Source organism: Staurois parvus, unplaced genomic scaffold, assembly GCF_062004578.1.
Source record: "Staurois parvus isolate SC_StPar_1 unplaced genomic scaffold, SC_StPar_1.0 ptg000153l, whole genome shotgun sequence".
Taxonomy (NCBI): domain Eukaryota; kingdom Metazoa; phylum Chordata; class Amphibia; order Anura; family Ranidae; genus Staurois; species Staurois parvus.
Window position 1 is genome coordinate 3,118,654 of NW_028317949.1, and position 16,484 is coordinate 3,135,137.

At 38.8% G+C, this 16,484-nt stretch overlaps 1 protein-coding gene across 1 annotated transcript in view; it reads left to right on the forward strand.

Annotated features, from left to right (window-relative positions):
* The window catches only part of MYO10 (myosin X), a 302,652-nt gene that overhangs the window by 277,906 nt on the left and 8,262 nt on the right, over positions 1-16,484 (forward strand). Inside the window, exons 29-36 of the mRNA XM_089674827.1 lie at positions 67-160; positions 1,887-1,942; positions 3,589-3,731; positions 4,031-4,225; positions 7,744-7,901; positions 9,505-9,628; positions 14,030-14,327; positions 15,914-16,121. Coding sequence (XP_089530953.1) covers positions 67-160; positions 1,887-1,942; positions 3,589-3,731; positions 4,031-4,225; positions 7,744-7,901; positions 9,505-9,628; positions 14,030-14,327; positions 15,914-16,121 — 1,276 coding nt within the window. The remainder of the gene's footprint in view (positions 1-66; positions 161-1,886; positions 1,943-3,588; positions 3,732-4,030; positions 4,226-7,743; positions 7,902-9,504; positions 9,629-14,029; positions 14,328-15,913; positions 16,122-16,484) is intronic.

Genomic DNA, 16,484 nt, shown 5'->3' on the forward strand with positions numbered 1-16,484 from the left:
GTGCTGCATAGAAAGGAAGTGAGTGTGCTGGTGCAGAATCCAATAATTGCTGTTATCTGTCTACAGCCAATGGTTCAGTGTGATGAGCCAGGTCCATTCATCCACAGAGCAGGAGATTCGGGAGATGCACGATGAGCAAGCAAATCCACAAAACGCTGTGGTAAGTGAAAATCCTTTCATTACTCAGCTGACTTTATTATTTAATCATTATTTTAATCCTACTAAGCCTATTTGCATTGCACAACTTGTATATCTGCCAGCTAACAAAATTCCTCCACACATCTGGATTCACCTGAACGCAGTACATCAGTTGTAACTTATTCTGAAAAGAACATATCATCCTATATATATTGTTTTCAGTGTCTGGGTTTTTTTTTTTTTTTTTAAGAAAATTACAGCATTTCTAAACTTATAAAACTTTCTGAAAGGCCATTAAGCCTAAAATATTTGTTCATGCCTAACATTCAAATGTTATCTGTATACATGTTGTGTGATTAGACAAATAGTCTTTCCAAAAACTGATAGCTTCATTCAAGACAGTAGATTAAATCACATGCTGGCTTCTTATGTCTCTTGGAATTTCTGACAGTGAGGTCTCCTAGCCAGAGTATCTTACTCTTTCCCAACCAACATGGAGTCTCCATCCTCTTGCTGCAGTGCCAGTGATGCTACATACACGGTTCAGACCTAATTGCAATGTCTACAGTATGTAGGGGGAGCTGGTAGTTTAAATGCAGAGATAGGGAGACATAAGAAGATGATTTAATTTCCGGTCACCTACCCATCACTGATTTAAATAAAATTATTTACTTTTATAACTTTTATTGTGTAGAAATCAGCCACTTAATGATGAAGAGAAAAAAGAGGCTATTCATTCTGTCCTTCACCATTCCTGTGGGTTTTGGAAATATATCTGTAAAGAGTATTAGATCTTTTACATGAGCAAGATTACATTTTTGGGGTTTTGTGTAAACTATGTCTGCACACAGATGTCTCACCAATAACATTAAATCTTACAAAAATAATTCCAATCTATTGAATTCTGTTTACCATATGATTTTGTGTCTAATTCTGTATTCAATGGTACAATGGTTCAATGGTGTTCACTCTAGAGCTTAAAGGGCTCAAGAACAAGATTTGAACTTAGAACACCCCTCTTAGATGTCACCCTTAATACATGGACCTTCCTTTACCCATTATACTCATACTATTTTTCCAGGTGGTCAGTGGCCCATAGTACAAGTAGTACTACCCTACTCCCCAGTAGCCAGTGTCCTATTTTATGAATAATCCTGTTCTCTTTCTTTGCTGACCCATAGTCACAATAAGGTTCTGCAACCCATTTGTAATTTAGTGTGAGTGTGTGGACTTGCTTTGAAGAAAGTGAAGAGAATCTGAGCTGCCTGACAGGAGAGTCCTACTCTTTGCGGCTTTCATCAGAATCTTCCATCGTAGCTGGAGTTTAATAACACAAATAGTGGACAAGTTTTTTTTTTTAGACAAGTTTAGTTGCAACTGCTCTTATTCCCCCCAGTGATCACCCCACTTCTTGTATGACGTGTATATTGTCTGACAACAAAAAACACTTTATTATATACAATAGGATTCAGTATTTACATGATCTGAGAAAAATAAATAGATATTGCTTTAACTAACACCTTTAAGGCCTGTTCATTAGACCTACATGTAAATCTGAGTCTAGCAGTAAATACTGTATATTCAAGTGTAGTTCCTATAGGTCACATTTTTTTTTTGCATGTTGCATTTTGTAGATCAAAAATAGATGCTGGAAAAAAGTGGTATCAGATAAAGACATTTTTCTAACTGCCGTAATATGTGACTGTTTAATTATGTTGACAAATCAAACTATTATGTTCCTTCTACAGGGCACATTGGATGTTGGATTGATTGATTCAGTCTGTGCCTCTGATAACCCTGATAGGTAAGCCTTAAGCATGCAACTTTGTCTACATTGGGTCCCTTTTGCCAGAAAGATACTGTAATTCTTTTGATTAACTAAAATTGAAAAAAAAAAGTATTACATAAACCATTATTATAGAATAAACTGTTGTGCCATGCTAAAAGGGCTTTTAAATGGATGGTTTAACGTAAAGATTTACAAGATGCAAAGCCTTTGGGTGCTTTTACTTGCCACCCCATGATTACATATCTTTCTTGGCTTTACATACTTAATGCAATATGCTGTAAATAACTGTATTATACATGAATACTTAACATTGAAATGTTATAAAAAAAAAAAAAGAATTGCTGCATCACAGATTATGGTCTTTCATCAAACAAAATCTTTATTAATATAAATGGATAGAATTCCACAAAAGTAAGAACATTATAGCTAACTTTTACTATCTTGGTTTCTGTACTAATATTTGCCACTAAATCTCCAGGGGTCTAGGCCAGTGGTCTCCAAACTGTGGCCGGGTGTGGCCCTTTGCTTGCCTTTTTCCAGTCTTTGGAGCACTATTCCTCCCACAGGTGCAAGGCACTATTCCTTCCACTGACACCAACAGTTGGGCATAATTCCTTCCACTGACAATGGGGCACTGTACCTCCCACTGACACCAACAACAGGGCACTATTTCTCTCACTGACACCAATGATGGGGCATTATTCCTTCCCTTGATAGCAACAATGCGGCACTATTCCTCCCACCAATACCAACAACTGGGTGTTATTTTTCCCATGGACATCAAGGATGGGGAACTATTCCTTCCATCGACACCAACGATGGAGCACGTCTCCCACCAACACCAATGATGAGGCACTATTCCTGATACCAATGATACTCCCATGTCGGAGCATTCTCTATTCACACTGGCTACAGTCTGGCCCCTCAAAGTCTGAAGGACAGTAAACTGACCCTTTGCTTAGAAAGTTTGAAGAACCCTGGTTTAGGCCATTATTTTAGTACTATTTTGCAACATAATAATTAGAGCCCCTTTTTTACCAAATATCCAATACACTTTATTTGTTGGGAAGTGCTTGACATATCCACATGCAGTTTAAACATGAATGTAACAGAAATGGTTTTGATAGGTAGACTATGGGTGGGATCAGAACCTCCAGTCAACAAATCATTCTTAATGAGCACTTTTCCATACCTGTGTTTCAATCCTTCATTGAAACCAAATGATTTTCTTGGGAAACAGAGATCAAGGCACAACCTACTATAGTAAACAAAGATAACATTTTATTAATATAAATAGCATATGCTCAAAAGAGCCAGAAGTGTACGGTACTGTATTTAGTACTGAACAGTTTTGAAAACTATTAGTAGTATTTGTATATTATATCAGCTAAAACCACCCAACTGAAATTGTCCTCTGGCATTTAGGCATGTTTCATTTTTATATTGGGTATTTATGCAAGGTTTTTTCTTGATTCTCTGTCAATTTTTCCAAAACCTCAGTACAGCTTTACTGTAAATAACACAAGTGAAATTTTTCCACTTATTTGAAATGAAACAAGACAAATATTGATAAAAAAATTTGAGGGTGAGTAATTGTTGTGCAAACATTACCCATGCCGGTTAACAGCTAAAATCATTTCTGGTTTTTTTTACTTTTTAAGACCAAACTCCTTTGTAATCATCACGGCAAACCGTGTTCTTCACTGTAACTCGGACACTCCAGAAGAAATGCATCACTGGATAACACTACTGCAGAGATCCAAGGGTGACACCCGAGTGGAAGGGCAGGAATTCATTGTCAGAGGTAGGGAAAATAGCTCTGTATCTTCAGTTTTTGCTGCTTTTCTGTTAGATGTGTACTGCACAATATGACTTCCACCAGTTAAAACTAGCATTTATTAACTCAAAGGAATCCATTGTGCTTTTAAATGCAGTGAGAAGATCAGCACAATGGATATGGTGGATAAAGGGCACCTTTATTATCATCAATTTATTATGTTTTTTTGTTTGTTTGTAATGTTTATCATACTATATATGTATTTTTGGAAAAATATTTTGGATATACTGTTTAGCAAAATACTAAATATTTATATGGTCTGAAAGGTTGGCTACACAAGGAAGTGAAAAATAGCCCTAAGATGTCCTCATTGAAACTGAAGAAGCGCTGGTTTGTTCTTACCCATAATTCCCTGGACTATTATAAGAACTCAGAGAAAAACGCCATGAAATTGGGAACCTTGGTTCTGAACAGCCTCTGCTCTGTTGTACAGCCTGAGGAGAAGATTTTTAAGGAAACTGGTAAGATACATTTCATTTCTTTTTCTCACTAGTTCCACAGCTTACTGGCTTTGGGGGCAGCACAGTAGCTAAATGGTTAGCACTTCCACCTAACAGCACTTTGTTCATTGGTTCAAATCCCAACCATGGCACTGTCTGCACAGAGTTTGCATGTTCTCCTTGTGCCTTCAAGGGTTTCCTTCAAGTACTTCAGTCTGCTCTATACTCCAAAGACATGATGGTAGGTTAATTGCCTCCTGACTAATTTGGCCTTAGTATATGAATGTGATTTAGGGATTTTAGATTATCATCTCCTTGTGGGCACTAACTGATGTGAATGTACAATATACAGTTGTGTTAAAAATAATAACAGTCAGACATCACTAACCTGATCAATCACTGTTTTTGGTAGAAATTATATTTCTACATGGCAAATAATTTACTAGCAGGTGTAGTAGAGTAATAGAAATCCAACAGACCCAACAGTCATGACATGCATGCTGCTGATTCTGTGTAATTGAATCTCTAATTGAAAGGGGCATGTTCAAAATAATAGCAGTGTGGAGTTCTATTAGTGAGGTGATTCATTCTTTGAAAAACAGGTGGCAATTATTGTCCTTATTTAAGGAAGGAAGGCAGCAAATGTTGTACATGCTGGTTACAGTGCATTTCTCTCTGAAATTCTGAGGAAAATGGGTCGTTCCAGACATTGTTCAGAAGAACAGCGTACCTTGATTAAAAAGTTGATTGGAGAGGGGAAAACATATAAAGAAGTACAGAAAATGATAGGCTGCTCAGCTAAAATGATCGCCAATGCTTTAAAATGGCAACCAAAACCTGAAAGACGTGGAAGAAAGTGAAAAACTACCATTCGAATGGATAGAAGAATAGCCAAAATGGCAAGGACTCAGCCAACAATCAGCTCCAGGAAGATCAAAGAAGGTGTAAAGTTACCTGTGAGTACTGTTACAATTAGAAGACGCCTATGTGAAGCCAAGCTATCTGTAAGAAGCCCCCGCAAAGTCCCACTGTTGAAAAAAAGACGTGCTGAAGAGGTTACAATTTGCCAAAGAGCACATTGACTGGCCTAAAGAGAAATGGCGCAACATTTTGTGGACTGATGAAAGTAAGATTGTTCTTTTTGGGTCTAGTGGCCGGAGACAGTTTGTCAGACGACCCCCAAACACTGAATTCAAGCCACAGTACACTGTGAAGACAGTGAAGCATGGTTGCGCAAGCATCATGATATGGGGATGTTTCTCATACTACGGTGTTGGGCCTATTTATCGCATACCAGGGATCATGGATCAGTTTGAATACATCAGAATACTTGAAGAGGTCATGCTGCCTTATGCTGAAGAGGAAATGCCCTTGAAATGGGTGGTCCAACAAGACAACGACCCCAAACACACCAGTAAACGTGCAACATCTTGGTTCCAGACCAACAAGATTGACGTTATGGAGTGGCCAGCCCAATCCCCGGATCTTAATCCAATAGAAAACTTGTGGGGTGACATCAAAAATGCTGTTTCTGAGGCAAAACCAAGAAATAGAGAAGAACTGTGGAATGTAGTCCAATCATCCTGGGCTGGAATACCTGTTCACAGGGGCCAGAAGTTGGTTGACTCCATGCAACACTGATGTACAGCAGTTCTCAGAAACAGTGCTTATACAACTAAATATTCATTAAGTGATTCAAAGGAAAGCAAAATCTTCAAACATTTTTCAGTTTATATAGTGAATGTTCGAGTTTGTAAAGAAGAATACAAACACTGTTATTTTTTTGAACAGTCTAATATTCACTTTTCTTAAATTTTTTTAGAGGAACAACACAAATTTGATATATTTTTGTTCATATTTTGATTTGGAATAGAATGTGTAGTGTTCCCAATCCATTTGTGTGTAAGGAAATAAAAGCTATTAGAGGATTTTGAGCTTTATTCACTTTTTTCAACACACTGCTATTATTTTGAACACAACTGTATATGTAAAGCACTTTTTATTATTATTATTATTATTATTATTATACAGTATTTATATAGCGCCAAAGGGTTTGCTCAGCGCTGTACAATAGCAAGGGGGACAGAACATGAGAAAAAACTGTAACAATACAATACACAAGAGGTTCGAGGGCCCTGCTCTTTCGAGCTTACAATCTAGGAGGGAGGGGAAAGTGGTACAGGAGGAAGTGGCTGTGGGGGATGGAATGGTGGGAGAAGTGGAGGAGATCAGTTGTTAGGTGAGGGTGGGGTAGGCTTCCCTGAAGAGATGGGTTTTCAGAGTGCGCCTGAAGATGAGGAGGGTAGGTGACAGTCTGATGGATTGGGGTAGGGAGTTCCAGAGGATGGGGGAAGTCCTGGAGAAGTCCTGCAGTCGGCCGTGGGAGGAAGAGACCAGGGAGCAAGAGAGTAGGAGGTCCTGTGAGGAGCGAAGGGCACGGGTAGGGTGGTATTTGGGTATCAGGTCAGTTACATAGTTTGGGGCAGTGTTATGAATGGCTTTGTAGGTCAGAGTTAGTAATTTGAATTTGATGCGCTGGGCAATCAGGAGCCAGTGAAGGGATTGGCAGAGGGGGGTGGCAGATGTGGAGCAGTTGGTGAGGTGGATGAGTCTAGCTGCTGAGTTCAGGATAGACTGGAGTGGGGATAGCATTTGTTTGGGTAGGCCAGTGAGAAGGGAGTTGCAGTAGTCCAGGCGTGAGAGAATGATGGAGTGTACAAGTTGTTTAGTAGTGTCTGGGGTTAGGAATGTACGTATCTTGGAGATGTTGCAGAGGTGGAGCCTGCATGACTTTGATAGTGATTGGACATGAGGTTGGAAGGGAAGGTTTGAGTCCAGGGTGACACCCAGGACTTTGGCGTGGGAATGATGGTGGTGTTGCTAGTAGTGATAGAGAGGATGGGGGGGGCGCGGGCTGGGGGGAAAACCAGGAGCTCGGTTTTGGACAGGTTTAACTTGAGGAAATGGAGCGACATCCAGTCTGATATGTCGTTCAGGAGGTGGGCGATGCGGGCGGAGAGTGAGGGGGTGAGGTGGGGGGTGGAGAGGTAAATTTGTGTGTCGTCGGCATAGAGGTGATAATTGAAGCCATGGGAGTGTATCAGTTTGCCAAGGGAGGAGGTGTAGCTGGAGAAGAGGAGGGGTCCGAGGACAGAGCCTTGGGGGACTCCAACAGAGAGGGGGAGAGAGGGGGAGGTGGCAGTGTTATAGACTGCACTGTACTTAAATTGTTGTCCCTATAAGTACCTGTAATAAATAAAAATGACTGGATTTGGAGTGTGTGTGTTTGTGTGTTTGTGGGGGGGGTAACATGTCAGTTTTTTTGCTGTCTGTGGCCCCAGTGATGAGAGAATCTCCCAAAAAGGGAAATGGCACCAGAAAACCCTGAAAAAGGACCTAACTTTTTCTACTGTATTCCAAATAAAAAAAATGGTTTGGACAGGCTACACTTTTTTAAGGCAGGAAATGATGAGCATGCTTACATGTGTAAACAAAGTTCTTACATACATGGTAGGTAACTAAGTTTTCTTGCATAATAGGATACTGGAATGTAATAGTGTATGGCCGCAAGCACTGTTACCGTCTTTACACAAAACTGCTAAACGAAGCTACAAGATGGGCCAGTGCTATTCAAAATGTCATAGACACTAAGGCACCTATTGACACTCCAACACAGCAACTTATACAGGACATTAAGGTAAGCAGCCATACAAAAAAGCAGTGCTATAAATCTGTTAATGCACCTACTGTGTATTGAATTGAATGGAATAAATGTAACATTTCTCCAGTTGGTATTCCAGTTTGCGCACTATGTATTGTATGTAGCACAATAAAACAATTGAAAAAGCTCACACTCGTGCACTGCTACACCATGAATAAAAATAATCAAAGGAAGATTACTGCACCCACTCACTTAGTGTACTCTCACTTAAAATTTATATAAACCAAGAATGCGTAATGCGCTAACTCCTCATCTAGACATATAAATTAAATTTAAAAATCCTCCAGTAATTCCATGCAAGATAAATCCAAACTCCAATAAAAGTCCAACTCACAAATCATAGAATGTCCAAATTAGTGCGTTTAACAATCACTTTCCAGAAGGCATGATTGTACTCAAGATACTCTCCCTGCTCACCTTTAAGTTTGACCTACAAGTTATAATAGGTCAAATGCGTTTTTACAAAAGTGAATCCTTTCATGTGGCGATGAATCCAAAATTTCTTCACTCAATTGCGACTCCAAAAACGTGTTTATAAAAAACAAAAGTATATATCGTACAGCAACACTGTTTACATTAAAACTAATGGTTGAGTGCACAAAACCTATATGCTTACATTACAGCAAAAGACACCGTGCTCCACAACAGTGTTGTAAAGTGTTCACTTCATCAAACATATACAGAAGTGCTTCCCATCACCAGTGAGTGTGCCATGCACTCACCTTCTTCCTGGACCCATATATCATATACAGTGGGGCAAAAAAGTATTTAGTCAGCCACCAATTGTGCAAGTTCTCCCACTTAAAAAGATGAGAGAGGCCTGTAATTGGCATCATAGGTAGACCTCAACTATGAGAGACAAAATGAGAAAACAAATCCAGACAATCACATTGGCTGATTTGGAAAGAATTTATTTGCAAATTCCGGTGGAAAATAAGTATTTGGTCACCTACACACAAGCAAGATTTCTGGCTCTCGCAGACCTGTACCTTCTTCTTTAAGAGGCTCCTCTGTCCTGCACTCATTACCTGTATCAATGGCACCTGTTTGAACTTGTTATCAGTATAAAAGACACCTGTCCACAACCTCAAACAGTCACACTCCAAACTCCACTATGGTGAAGACCAAGTGGGAGAACTTGCACAATTGGTGGCTGGCTAAATACTTTTTGTCCCACTGTAGGTCATTCTGTGATTTGGGAGTTGAACTTTTATTGGAGTAAAACAATTTTATGACATTTGTATATGCATGCATTTTAAATAAATTGTAGAGCCATGGCTGGAAACATACCTTTGTTTTATACAAGCACATGTCAAGTAATGTTAAAACTTCCATCTAAGCACATAAATGTGATTCATAATGTATGTCAGCACTGTGCGACAGGTGTTGATATTCAGTGCAAAGTTGACTTGCGTTTTGATGAGTTTCAATTAATATAAAAGGAAAAAGCATCAGATTAAAAATAAATGCACCAAAACAATAAGGCGTGTTACTAGCCTAGATTTTGATTGTCCTAATTATCTTAATGACATTCATACATGTATGCTCTGATTTAAAAATAATATTGATTTTATTTCAGGAGAACTGCCTGAACCCTGACGTTGTGGAGCAGATTTACAAAAGAAACCCAATATTGAGATATACTCATCACCCCCTACATTCTCCTTTATTACCCCTTCCCTATGGAGACCTCAATTTGAACTGTGAGTGCTAATATATTAATTTATCCTATAGTGCATACAGTGCCTTGAAAAAGTATTCACACCCCTTGACATTTTCCACATTTTTGTCACGTTACAAGCAAAACCGTAAATGTATTTTATTGGGATTTTATGTGATAGACAACACAATGTGGCACATAATTGTGAAGTGGAAGGAAAATGATACATGGTTTTCAAACTTGTTTACAAATAAATATCTGAAAGTGTGGCATGAATTTGTATTCAGCCCCCTTTACTCTGATACCCCTAACTAAAATCTAGTGGAACCAATTGTCTTCAGAAGTCACCTAATTAGTAATAGAGTCCACCTGTGTGTAATTTAATCTAAGTACAAATACAGCTGTTCTGTGAAGCCCTCAGAAGTTTGTTAGAGAACATTAGTGAACAAACAGCATCCTGAAGGCCAAGGAACACGCCAGACACGTCAAGGATAAAGTTGTGAAGTTTAAAGAAGGGATAGGTTATAAATAAAATATCCCAAGCTTTGAACATCTCATGGAGAACTGTTCAATCATCATCTGAAAATGGAAAGAGTATGGCACAACTGCAACCCTGCCAAGGCATGGCCATCCACCTAAATTGACAGTCTGGCCAAGGAGAGCATTATTCAGAGAAGCAGCCGAGAGGCCCATGGTAACTCTGAAGGAGCTCAGGTAGGAGAATCTGTCTACAGGACAACTATTAATCGTGCACTCCACAAATCTGGCCTTTATGGAAGAACGGCAAAAAGAAAACCATTGTTGAAAGAAAGCCATGAAAAGTCCCGTTTGCAGTTTCCAAGAAGCCATGTGGGGGACACAGCAAACATGTGGAAGAAGGTGTTCTGGTCAGATAGATGAGACCAAAATTTACTTTTTGGCCTAAAAGCAAAACGTTGTGTGTGGTGGAAAACTAACACTGCACATCACCCTGAACATGAAACACGGTGGTGGCAGCATCATGTTGTGGGGATGCTTTTCTTCGGCAGGGACAGGGAAGGTGGTCAGAGTTTATGGGAAGATGGATGGAGGCAAATACAGGGCAATCTTAGATGAAAACCTGTTTGAGTCTGCAAACGACTTGAGACTGGAGCAGAGGTTCACCTTCCAGCAGGACAACGGCCCTAAACATACAGCCAGAGCTACAATGGAATGGTTTAGATCAAAGCATATTCATGTGTTAGAATGGCCCAGTCAAAGTCCAGACCTAAATCCAATTGAGAATCTGTGGCAAGACTTGATAAATTGCTGTTCACAAACACTCTGCATCCAGTCTGACAGAGCTTGAGCTATTCTGCAAAGAAGAATGGGCAAAAATGTCACTCTCTAGATGTGCAAAAATGGTAGAGAAATACCAAAAAGTCTTACAGCTGTAATTGCAGTGAAAGGTGGATCTACAAAGTATTGACTCAGGGGGCTGAATACAAATGCACGCCACACTTTTCAGATATTTATTTGTAAAGGATTTTAAAAACCATTTGTCATTTTCTTTCCACTTCACAATTATGTGCCACTTTGTGTTGGTCTATCACATAAAATCCCAATAAAATACATTAATGTTTTTAGTTGTAACATGACAAAATGTGGAAAACTTCAAGGGGTAAGAATAAATTTTCAATGCACTGTACATTGTAGAAATGTCCATGAAAGGATAGCGAGTGAATTTGATTTGCATGAACAGCTGATGAGTTAGCCAAGAGTGAAAGAATATCAGTTTTATGTGTTTGATCTGTTTCTTTGTGGCACTTTCATTTATTGGAGAAATAATGAGAGCAGAAGCTCAGCTGCTGGAGACTGCTATTGATTATTACGCCTGAGTTTGCATAATGTGACCTTGAATCCTTGGCATCCCAGATCCAGCTGGTTCATTAACAATCTTTTTAAGTAAAACATTTTGTTTATTTTCACTTGTGCAGGAAATATCAATCATACAAAAAAAAAAATAAATGTGCATTACAGATACAGTTTTTTTCTTTTTGAAAGAATAAATTAGACATATACATAGGAGTCTGTTTTAAGATAGAAACAAAAAGTTGCTGTGTTAATATCCTGGCCTTTAAAGTTTGTGCATGTGGACTTTTGTGTGTGTTGGAACTGCTTGAGGCTGTTGGAGCCAACTTGGAAAGAAATCAAATGCAAGTAGAATATACCTGTTGATGAACACTGAATGACCTTAAAAGAGCATCAAATTGATCTCCAATGCAAGAGTCCATATGAAAACAAGCTATATTTGACAGGTTACACTAGTCCTTAGCCAGATGAGGCTTATACTATTTTTTTTTCTTGAGCTATATAACGGGGTCTGTTTATATATAAAATCTTCCTGAAATGCCTCAATTAGGAAAATACTGCATTATGCCCACTACATGGTGCTGATCATCATGGGAAATAAACATATTAAGCAATATATGGGAATTATTTGTGATGGCTGTGTGATTAAGACATTCACAAAGTGAATATTTTTATAAATAAACCCGTAGTAAAGCTAATGAAAAATTAGTATGAGCCTAATGTGGCTAAGGGCTAATGTAAGCTGGCAAATACAGCTTGCTTTCATATGGATTCCTCTTGCATTTGAGATCAGTTTGGTGTTCTTTTTAAGATCTTTCAGTGTTCATTAACAGGTATCTTTTTCCTGCATTTGACCTTCTTTCAAGCTGTCTTCGATTGCTTCAAGCTGCTGTTAAGTGCCCATGGAATTGTATGGGGAGAGAAGCAGTTCTGATGCATGCAAATGCCCATATACACAAGGCTGTATTTTTTGTGTGTTTTTTTTGTTATTAAGAATAAATGGTATACAGTTAAAAATCTGCGCTGCAGGGATTCCAGCTATTGGTTATTCGGTGGCTAAGGAGTTGACTTTTTGAAGCGAGTTACATAATTGTTTGCCTCATTTGCTATTCATGTTATCTGTACTTGCTGTTAGTGATTATGGCACACCAGTAATTTGTTGCTCCATTGACATGCATTGTATTCATAAGCAACTATGTGGCCGGGTACAAATCTCCAGATAATATAAGCAGGGAGATTTTCTGCTTTATATGGTGAAATCTATACTGTCCCCCAGGGTATCTCAATTCAATATAGATAAATCTGCAACAGCATTCTGCTGTCACTTTCTAGGTTACACCATACAGAGATTCATTTATCTATACTGAATTGAGAAACCATTGGGGGACAGTATGGATTTTACCATATGTGAATGTTCTATCCATTTTAAGACCATACTAGGGTTGGATAACAATATTTAGAAACTGCCCTGGATTCTTCCATCACAAAGCTGCAACATATACAATAGTCTTTTTCCTCCCTTCCTTTGCGTCGTGTATGGATTCCATTAGTGGGGTTCAAACGGTCTCCATGCCTCCATGTCCTGATACACCTGGATATATTGCTATCGAAAATCCCCTCCTGAAGAAGCTTTAGGCGAAACGCATTGAGATACAGAATTCCTCCACAGCTAATAGTGGAACCAGTACATTAACAACTGCTTTGTACACTATGTGTATAGTTTAAAGTCTGGATTGTACAAATGTTACTTTGGAATCCCAGATTACATGAAGTATATTTTATATGATGATGTGCATGGCGGTCTGTTCATAGAGGCCACATACTTTTTATGTTGTGTACATTACTTTTAGTAATGGTTGGGTGGTTTCCACCTTTTTTAATGTAACCACCATGTATAGTGGTTGATCATTGATAAAAAGTTGTTTTTTATTTATTTTTTTTAGTGTATGCGTTGTCAATTTCTATGAGGGATAATCCACTTTAAAAGTCCCACAAATTTTGGCTTTTTTTTAGTCCTTAGGGGTACACATGTTGTTTTTTTTACCATTTTTGGAAAGTGGTGGTAATGATTACTATACCTCTGGAATTGTTGTATTTGTTAGCGTTTTTCAACATCAATTGACTTTTTTGGGCTTTGGTGTGAATTTTAGTTACTCCCACCAGCCAGCATGGAGTTGACACTGTAGTCAGTAAAAAAGGCATAAATAAATATATATTACTTGATTGATAGTGCTACTATGCACATTTTTTCTATAACCTTAATACAGACTTCTTTAAACTGCAGCTTTTTTTTTTGCAGAACTGCAAGTCTCAAATGTCTCCTCAGTTTTTAGCTGAGGGAGCACTTTGAAATGTTTTAGCATCAGTAAGACTGTGCTAAGCATACAGGGTCAATAACAGTGTTGGCCAGGATGGTTAGAAGCTCTGAAGGCAATAAATCTACTGTGGGGGAGATGGGTGAAAGCAAAGGAGATTTGTGACTAAGGACAGCTCAAGATCAGGGTTAATGATGTAGTATTACTGTTTTATCTTTACATGCACACTGATTTTCCATGTTTAGGTTGCTTCAACAAACTTTCCAGTATAATATAATCATCTTAATGTTATGTTACAGTGCTAAAAGACAAAGGCTACACCACGCTCCAGGATGAAGCCATCAAAATTTTCAATTCTTTGCAGCAGCTGGAATCTCTGTCTGATCCAGTCCCGATAATTCAAGGCATTCTGCAGACTGGCCATGATCTGCGACCGCTAAGAGATGAACTGTACTGCCAGCTTATCAAACAAACTAATAAAGCTGTACACACTGGAAGCACTGGGAACCTGTACCACTGGCAGATACTAACCTGCCTGAGCTGCACCTTCCCACCCAGCCGCAGTATTCTCAAGTATCTCAAGTTTCATCTGAAGAGGTGAGGTTGAATTAAAGAAAATAGACCTACTGACAGTAATCCAAAGTAATACCAATGCAGAAAATTGCAGCCATGTTTAGGGGTATTTTATTTATTTATTTATTTATTATAGGTACTTATATAGCGCCATCAATTTACACAGTGCTTTAGATATATTTTCTACATTCACATTAGTCCCTAAGCCTCAAGGGGTGTGCAATCTAAGGTATCTGTATCCACCTAACATATATGATTACCCTTAATTTGAAGACCCTTAATCTTGGTATGAAGACAATGGCATCCAGTAACGTATGCGGCCATTGGGTAACTGTTTTTATTTTTTCCACCATGGACGTTTTCCAAACTAGTCAAAAGTCAGAATAGAAATATGGCAGCTGCCATTATTGCCTTGTTCCAAAGGGTGCAAGCTCTGAGCATCTTACCCTCATCCTTGCTTCACTATTTACAGAATTACTGACTGGAGACAAAAATTTAGCCAGTGGATCGTAAAGATGTCTACCTACAATACTTGTTCCAGGTCAGTGATTCGCTAGGTTGTGAAGCAAGGATGAGAATGACAGCCCCGGAGCTTGTGTCTTCACAAAGAAGTGAGCAATGGCACGTGCTGTATTCCTATACAGTGGGGATCGAAAGTTTGGGCACCTCAAACAAGAATTGAAAGACTCTTGGCTGGCTACAAAAAGCGTTTACAAACTGTGATACTTGCCAAAGGGGGCAGTACAAGATATTAACTCTGCAGGGTGCCCAAACTTTTGCAGACACCATTTTTTTGTTTTCTGTTATTTTGAAAGTGTAAATGATGGAAATAAAATCTAACTTTTGTTGACATATTATAAGAATGTCTAATCTGTAATTTGATGCCTTTTGGAGATTTTTCCATCTTTCCTTGGCTTCTTTATGCACATTAATACAAATTTTTAGCTGCGGTGCCCAAATGTTCGATCCCCACTGTATATCAGTGGCAAGTGTCATTTAAACATGGTTGTAGTGAACAACTCAAGGTGGCTTAGTGGTGAGCACTCTTGCCTTGCAGCATTACAGTCCTCGGTTAGGATCCCAACCAGGACACTACACACTACATGCATGGAGTATGCATGTTCTCCCTGTGGGTTTCCTCCAAAAGACATGGCGATTACTCCAAAGATACGCGGATAGGTTGATTGGCTCCCATTCAAATTGGCCAAAGAAATGTGTATGCATGTGAGATAGGGGACCTTTAACTGTAGTCTCTTTGAGTGCAGGGACTGATGTAGATTTGTAGCAGCAGTGTATTTTTTATGCCCGACCTGATAGTGCCTGTTGTTGGGATATGGTGCTAACTTCAGCTTGATTGTTTGTTGTTATTGGTCCCACTGAAGTGAAAAATATTCTCCAGCAATACTAGGAGCTCATGTCTGCACTAATTATGCTATATTTAGATTTTGGAATGATTAAAAATACTGCCAGGCTGGAGCTGTGATAAAAATAAGGATATGTTCATTCTGTGTTGTTTTTTTTCTCAATATTTTCTTTTGTCAGTTGCATTTGTGCACTTTCCCTTTTTCTGTAATAGTCTCATATTATGTCTTTTGTCTTTGCTTTTGTAGGATTCGGGAACAGTTTCAAGGCTCAGAAATGGAAAAGTATGCAGTGTTTATCTACGAGTCACTGAAGAAAACCAAATGCAGGGAATTTGTGCCGTCTCGTGATGAAATTCAAGCATTAATTAACAGGCAGGAAATTACAACAACTGTGTACTGCCATGGTGGGGGAGCATGCAAGATAACTATCAACTCCCACACCACAGCTGGCGAGGTGAGACCCAGCATTCATTTGAATGATTTCTAAGATCTTCATAAATAACATTGTCTTTTGACCAAAAAAATTGGGCGTTCCACATGTAATTAAAAATGAAATGATAATTATTGCATGTATTAAACGCAAACACAATAGTTACCATTTTACAATTACAGTACTTGCATTATATTGCTTAGCAGTTGTGCATAAATGGACAATAAAGTAAAGATTACAAGCTTTAACCTTCCTAGCGGTAATCCCGAGTGTGGCCCGGGGTTAATTTTCAGTACATAAAGCGGTAACCCCGAGCCACACTTGGGATTATACTGTAATGTAATTTACCTTGGCCTACGATCCCGCCGTGTCCTCCCGCCTAGTCCT